The 8469-nt window shown below is 43.3% G+C and overlaps 1 protein-coding gene across 1 annotated transcript in view; it reads right to left on the reverse strand.

The window, feature by feature from the left end:
* Positions 1-7515, reverse strand: part of LOC148532065 (scavenger receptor cysteine-rich domain-containing protein DMBT1-like) — a 78533-nt gene extending 71018 nt beyond the window's left edge. Inside the window, 2 exon segments of the mRNA XM_088468289.1 lie at positions 7198-7326; positions 7329-7515. Of these exon segments, the coding sequence (XP_088324415.1) occupies positions 7198-7326; positions 7329-7515 (316 nt within the window).
* Positions 7516-8469: the final 954 nt, after the last annotated feature.

Here is an 8469-nt window from a genome sequence, read left to right on the forward strand (position 1 = left end):
CGCTTTATTGGTGAGTAAAAGTGAGGACGTAGTATTGGGCCATGATATGATTGTCTACACTCCCCATGCTGTATCTGCTCTGTTGAACTCAGCTCAAACCAGACATGTCTCCTCGGCTAGGTTCACCAAATGGGAACTAGCCCTAATCGCTCCTGCAAATATTACTGTTAAATGTTGCAGTACGCTGAATCCAGCAACATACCTACCATATGTACAACATGATGTACAAAGGGTGGAAGGAGAGGAGTTGCTGGCGGTAGGTGAGTTCAGCAGACATGATGACACTCACGATTGTATGACATATCTGAATCAGACCTTTACTGCTAGACCTGACATACATGATACACCTTTAGAGAATGTGGATGTGACTTTCTATACAGATGGGAGTTGTCATAGACAAACAGACACGGGTGAATTATGTACAGGTTATGCTGTTGTAAATGACACAGACATCATGGAAGCTAAACCTCTCGGTCCTCCTCACTCAGGTGGCAGAGTTAGTAGCACTGACTAGAGCATGTGAACTGGCAGCAGGCAAATCTGCTAACATTTACACTGACTCGAGGTATGCGTTCGGGGTGGTGCACGATTTTGGGGCTCTATGGCGTCTGAGAAATTTTATGACAGCAGCAGGCACACCAGTTGCACACTCCCGACACATAAAACATCTCTTAGAAGCAATCCAACTGCCCAAGGCAGTGGCAGCAACTAAATGCAAAGCCCACACATGTGAGGATGACCTGGTGTCACAGGGCAACAACAGAGCTGATGAAGCTGCAAAATGGGCAGCAGGGTTAAAAATGTCTTCCCCGATTGAAACAATTATGTCATTCCAAACCATTGATATGCTGAAATTAATTGAGATGCAAAATTTGTGTTCAATTCAGGAAAAATCCATATGGAAGTCCAAGGGGTGTGGGCAAGAGTCCTCTGGGCTCTGGAGGGATGGACATGGTAAGCCAATAGCCCCCAAGGCATATTACCCCAGCCTGGCTGAGGCAGCACACGGTCTGACTCACCTGGGCAAACAGGGTATGTGCAAGTTGGCGAGGGCATACTGGTGCGCACCAGGTTTTTCTTCACAAGCAGAGAAGATAGCAATGTCCTGTCTGACCTGCTTGAGAAAGAACATAGGGAAAGCGATCCCTACCGAACCGTCCCACATTCCTCCGACTGATGGACCTTTCCAGGTGATACAAATTGATTTCATCCAATTACCACCCTGCAGGAACCTTAAGTATGTACTAGTGTGCACAGACGTATTTTCTAACTGGGTTGAGACCTACCCAGCGGCCACTAATACTGCTGCGTTTACTGCCAAGAAAATAGTTCAGGAATTTGTATGCAGGTACGGTATCCCTAGAATCATTGAGAGTGATAGGGGTACCCATTTCACAGGTGATGTTTTTCAAAATATGTGTAAGCTGATGGGTATTAATAGCCGACTTCACACCCCCTACCGACCGCAGGCCAGTGCCAAGGTAGAGAGGATGAACGGAACTATTAAAAATAAGCTAAGTAAAATCATGGCAGAGACTGGACTAGGATGGCCAGAAGCGTTACCTTTGGTCCTACATAGCATAAGGACCACTCCTAGGTTTCCTCTGAATCTGTCCCCATTTGAAATACTATTTTGCAGACAACCTCATTTGGTTATAAGTCCCCAGGAAGACTTGAAGGGTAACAACGAGGTAACTGTAAAGTATCTTATATCAATGAGTAGGCAGTTAAAGCAACAGCAGCAGAATTGAAATTGTTGTCTAATGATATGCCTGAAACTAACTGTCATGATGTTGAACCAGGAGAATATGTTAGGATCAGAAATTTCTTGCGTTCAGGTTGTTTGACTGATCGGTGGGAAGGTCCATACCAGGTGCTGCTGACGAGTACTACATCTTTGAAGGTGGCCGAGAGAGATACCTGGGTCCATTCCACTCACTGCAAAAAGGTCAATCAACCGGTGGAGAAACAAGGCGGAGACAAGGCTGATAGTGTGGACCTGTCGCTCGCGAACTTGTTCCGGGAGGATTGAAAAGGTTGTAGTGAGATACCTGAACCAAGAGAAATTTTGCTGGACTTGTTGTTAAAATGGACAGGCCTGCTGTGTTCATTCTCATATTCTCTTTTAGAGTGTTCACCATCCTGGTCAGTTCGGGAATATCCAGTGTCTGTGATGGGGGACCGATTGAGGAAACAGGAGCTGATGACAGTGCTGATGGAGTGGAGAAAGGAGGAGTGCAATGCCAATCAGGGGAGTGTCTGACCAATCTTAGTACTTTTATTGTTAAGAGAGCTGTCATTCCAGATACTCGGGGAAGGTGTGGAGGTTTATCGTCTGAAGATTCATGTATTTGTGAGTTTTGTGGGTCCCTAGTTGATGAGAACTGTATCCAACGGTGCCAACCTAAATATAACCCGTACTGGGGAGGGTATCCTTTAGAGGATTATCACAGCATGGTAGGCAAAGTGTTAAATCAAACTGATTGCTGGGTGTGTTCACATGTACCACAGGGACAGCATAATGTAGGGTTGGTGCCATTTCCACTGAATATCACGGAAATTTTAGATTTACAAAAAGGGAAAACTTTGGATGGAAAATTCCTCTCATCCAAACCACCTCATTTCAAACTCTATCAATTCCAAGTAGATAGATCACTTTTATGTTTGAACATAACCAACCCCAATAAACCCGGAGGTTGGGAAGTGACGGGGAATAATCAGACGATGACCTTCTCACAAAGAGCTGATAATGAGTCCATAAACTATGATCTGTTACGCTCAATTAAATCAAGTGGAAAACATTTTAGGTACCGGTATACATTGAGTTCCACCAAAGAAATGATTGGTAAAGTACCAGATGGTTATTGTGCTAAAATAATACAACCCGAAACTTGCATATACCAAATGGAAGAGCCTGAGATAGGATTGTTTGCAAGAGAAATGTGTTTAATGATAATGATGCATACCATTCCTTTTGTTCTCCCTGATAATGTATATTTTATATATGGAAGAAAAGCGTATAAATGGCTCTCCCCGAGTTCCGAAGGTTTGTGTTATCTGGGAAGAGTAGTCCCAGAAGTTATGACCCTCACACATGTTGAAATGTTGGGAATACATAAAAACACACCGTCACCATATCTTCACACGCAATATGAACACAGAGGCAAGAGAAATATGATACCTGGTGATATGCATAAAGCCGCTCAGTTAATCAGTGAGACAACTGGCTTCCAAGTTTTAGTCGCCCTGGATCCCACCAGAATTGCTAGGGGTACATTAAATTTTAGATATATCCAGGAACTTGCTAAATTAATGGATAATAACACCGAGATGTACGATGACACATTCAGGTACACGGGGAGAGAATTCCAAGCGTACAAGAAAGAACTAGTGCAACACCGGCTAGTGTTGAATTATTTAACCGCTGTTACTGGAGGGTATTGCGTAACGTTAGCCACCCAATTTGGAGTAAAATGTTGCACTTATGTCACCAATGATACCAGCGACCCTAAGGAGGTGATAGACCAGAAGATGGATGAGATTCTGCAGCTAAAGTGGGAATTTCATAAGAACCATAACGCATCAGTGACTGAAGCAGGGGAAAAGATAGAAGGATGGGTGTCATGGCTGAACCCAGTTAAATGGTTCTCGGGTCTAGGGGAATGGGTCCAGGAAGTGATCGCCAGCAAAGGCAAATTCTTGATCCTTATACTGATTGTCATCATAATAATTGGCATATGCGTCCGGTGTGTTCCTATTGTGTTGAAGTGTGGAAAATGTAAAAATAGAGTAAAACGAAAGAATGAAATTATGATGGTGGTCAGAAATGATAATATGTATACCAAGGTAGATACAGAACTGCATTACAACCCTGAACTAGGAAGTACCATCATTTAAATGTATAATATTTAGACATGCATAGAAGATATGATTGAAATGTTATTTATAGAACACCTCAGATAATGTAAAGTCTCAAATTCCCCGTCAAGACTGCTGTTATAAGACTGGTGCATTCCCACACCTGTCACATGATCTCCCAAGATCCGCGGTGTGCGTATAATAGTAGTTTTATGTCCGCACCCAGAGACACATTATTGATGGAGTAAGGAACACCTTGTGCCATCCCAGAATAACACTAAATAATATGTAAATGTAAGCCTAAAATAAATTTATATAACAGATTGTGATAGCATGTTGTTTGCTATCAAAGGGTGGACTGTCGAAGCTGAATAATTGAGTAAGACAAGTTCAGTTTAAAATTCAATCACAGCGACGCCATCTTGCGACTGGCCGCAAGACTCCATTTTTGAAATGCGATCGCAAGACGCCATTTTGCGAATGGCCGCCTAAGCGCCATTTTAGATAATCTCACAGTTTAGTACATGTGGCGATAATACCATTAGCATCATGCGAAGGCATCTGTGACCATTATCATAAGAAGCAAGTGGCCAGGTGACAACTGGCTTGGGTAGATAAGTTTCCTGCATAGTGTTTGTTCACTACGGGTGGTCTGGCTAGAATAAATAAGCAAGCTTCCTGCAATGACACAGGAAAGGTGGGAGGGCCTGCTGACAGGACATGTAGAACTATCTAACCCAGCATGCCACACTGCTAAAATGTTCACTCAGAGACAAATGCATTTTCATACACACATTAAATATTTCTTTATACCAAACCCTGAATACCCACACATTTCATATTCATACATAAGGTTCAATAAGCTTTAAAGTGTATGATTCAAGTAGGTTCAGTTAGTTTAAATGCTAAGAAATAAAGATATTTGTTAACTAAGGAATTATACAAGATAAACACGTCATTCTTGGAGTTGTTCTGATGCATACTCTTTCCACATTACGCATTCTCGAGTTATGGACCGCAGAACCTACAAGCAACCAAAATGTATATTTTAGATTCAACTGTTAGGATGCTGAAGAAGGCGTGAGGAGGAAGACCCCTAGAGGCAGGGAAACTCTGTTTAAACCAGCCTGTTAGATACACTGTAACAGATGCTTCACCTCTGAGAACAAATGACATCAGCAACAAACATACATTTTGTCTTGTTTATACTGGGGGGGTATAAGTATGGGTGCACGGACACTATTTGGGAGTCTTTGTGCTGAATGCTGAATGGCGAGGGGTCTCTTGCTGAAGCCTATCTCTGGGTCCAGAAGCGCCTGCGTACGTATACTGTACTTGTGGTCTGTATGATTTACTTTTGCGCCTAAATTGTGTCTTGATCAATTGCGTGTAACTGTCTGAACTTTTACCTGAATATCACTTGTGCTTTGGAACCACAGGTTCTATGTCTAAGTCTTTATTTATGGTGTGACTGCGTACGCAAATTAGCGTCATCCTTAGAGGTTTATAGGAAGGATTTTAGAAGGTACAGGCAGGGGTACATAGAGGTTCATTTCTAATATTGTTACAGTTCAGGCTAAAAGACAACAAGTGACGTGGTCGATGACGCTGTTTTGTTAATTATGCACACCCTTAAAACGCCCGTTTTGACCGTTTGGCACGCCTGCGTTCGGATCTCCACTCCCTGTTTTCAAGCACCTTCCCCTGTTACCACCCACAAACGCCTCATCCTGTCACTCAAATTATCAGGCATTCGCTATTTTGCGAGCACACGATTTCCGACCGCACTGACTGGTTGGCGCATGTGCATTACAACCCATACGCATGCGCAGATGTGCGAACATCACTCGGAACGAACGAGCGGCCGCTTACGAGCGGCTCTGAATCAGGCCCAGAGTTTGGCTGTTCCTCACCCAGTTTTAAGCTTCCTACACAGCTGTTTCTGTTCAGTTAATGACTGTGTTTCAACCTACATATGAAAATGATGATTATTATCACCTGTTTGTTATGATTGGTTAATCATATACCTGATTATGGGCCTGATTCACTACCTATCGCAACTGCGATTGCAATAGCGATTATGCACGCAGTCTTACTGTGATAGTATGCTAATCCATTGTGATCGCTATGCTGTTGCAGCACAACCTAAGGACTCCCACTTTACCTTACACACATCCGTAATCCTTAGCAAGACTGCAAACCATCGGTAACATCGAGTACCATCGCAGCCAGCCACTGAGCCACGTGCTGCAGTTCTTGCATTTGTCCAGCGGTTACAGCTAAATAAAGACTGTAAAGTCAAGGAGTATATGCAGAGGCGTCACCCGGTGTGCACTCTAGATAACCCCTGGCTGAAAAGGGGGTGTGGCATAAATAAATGGGGCGTGGCCTCACCAGGGATCCTGATAACATCACCCCGGGAGCAGCCCAGCATCACCGGAGATGCTGAGCTGCCCCTGGAGACTGGGCAGTCTGCACTGTCAGCTCCTCTTCTATGACAGGAGAATGTCACACTGTAGCACATGGCTCCTGTCACTGCAGAGAAGCCGTCAGTTTGGCATCACCCCCTCCGAGGGTGACACACGGGTGCGGCCCGCACCCCCCTCATGATGCCACTGAGTCAAAGTTAACCTGTGCTAAACACTGCGGTCTTATTCAACTATCTGCCTGTTTCCCTGCAGTCCTGATCCAGAATAAGTGCTTAGGCACAGTCATCAGTGAAGAGGTGGTGCAGCAGCTACACACACCTCCCACATTTATGATGTTCCAAGGCAGGGGTGTATATATAATGGATGCAGGGTGTGCGCTGCACATGGGCCCCCATATTCTCTAAAACTTACCTCTCCAAGGTCCCATATTGGGTGTCTCAGCGCTGCTGAAAACGCTGGAAAATGGCAGCTGCTGCCATTTTTCCGGTGTTTTGCGCATGCGCAGTGAGGAAATCGCTGGGAAAATGGTGGCTGCCAGCAAGAGAGGAGAGGGCCCCGGACAGGGAATGCACATGGGCCCCCTGCTCTCCTAAGACACCCCTGTTCCAGGTGCTGGTGATGGACCCTGTTGATGACAAGAACTAAACTCCTACAACTGGGAGAACCACAGTGGTAAGTTATTGACACTTATGGTCGGTGAGTGCATGGTTACTGGTAGTACTTTAAGAGGACCCAGACTACTTGTATGTTAAGTGAAAAATAAATTACAGTAGATGATATTTTATACAAAAATACACAATATATAGATGACAAATAACATTTTCTAAAATGTTATTGCTGTTCATAATTTATGTTCAGAAATGTTTCCATGTTATTTACTATTAGGACATGAATCTTATCCTCAGTATACTGTAAATACCTGAGCAGGTGACTCCAGCATCTTCATGATGACCACAGTTGTGTGAGCCCAGCCCATAGTGGGAGCAGTTCCACAAAAGAATTTCATTTCCTTGACAGGTCACGTCATCTAAAATAATCTCCCTTTTCCTTGGCCAAAATGGGCATTTCCATAAAATGCAATTGGCTTTCCACAACCTACTTGCCGGCATACCACTTCTGCATCATTCATATCCCACAGATCATCACACACTATTCCCCAAGCTCCCTTATAGAAGATCTCCACACGTCCGGCACATCGATTACTTCCATTAACCAGCCTCAGAGCCATTTCTGGTACAGCACAGGGAAAACAATATATTCATTAAATGTTCAAGTTACACATTATTCAAATTATAAACAATATTAAGATAAAGCGCTCTGTGGTGTTGGATCTAATATATAAATGTCAATACGATAGTATGTAAACTATCCGTAGTCCCGTATCTTAAATATATCGGTATTTAATAACAAAACTGGTTAGCAAAAACTTGGGGCTGTGTGTTCAGAACTGGATTGATTTGGTAAGAGATGTTGTAGGATTACACGGCTCTCTACATGTATATATACCACAGTCTGCTTTTAATAACAAGCTGGTGGGCAATAACTTGAGGCTGGGTTTTCAGGACTAAAACCTTATACGTCTGGAATTCTGGTGTGGCATAAATACCACTATGGTATAGTCAAGGTGTGTCTCTCCAATAGATGTGATATATCAATCAACAGACAACATGTATTTCAGGTGGGCAAAAACTGTCGGCAGGATATTCAAAAATATAATATTCTTGTAGCAATATGCTGATTGCAGATAGGCAAAAACTGTAGGCAGGTTGTTGTATGCAATATAGACCTTTAACCAGGATACGTTAAAAGCGTAACCTCCTCTCCTCCACTGCTCTCTCCACCTCAGGAAAGGAACGTAGTATCAGAGAGACATGCGACACTGGAATTGCAGTTGCTTTAGGTATGGAATATTTGCTTACCTGACCATGAAGTCTGCTGGTCCTGTGTCACTCTGTGTCCGCAATCACTGTCTGTGAGTATGCAGGGGGAGGCTATGATACTATAAATGACTGATCGTCAAATAATACAACACTGTTTTATTGAACAGTATTGAAATGATACAGAATAACAGAGAGCAAAATACCCTTCAAACAGGGATTGAAATTAAAAGTACATATATGCTCATAAAAATGACCCAACGCGTTTCATCTCTTATAGAGACTTTATCAAGGGCAATTAATGT

The sequence above is a fragment of the Taudactylus pleione genome, unplaced genomic scaffold (assembly GCF_031769625.1).
Source record: "Taudactylus pleione unplaced genomic scaffold, aTauple2 ptg000085l, whole genome shotgun sequence".
Classification (NCBI taxonomy): domain Eukaryota; kingdom Metazoa; phylum Chordata; class Amphibia; order Anura; family Myobatrachidae; genus Taudactylus; species Taudactylus pleione.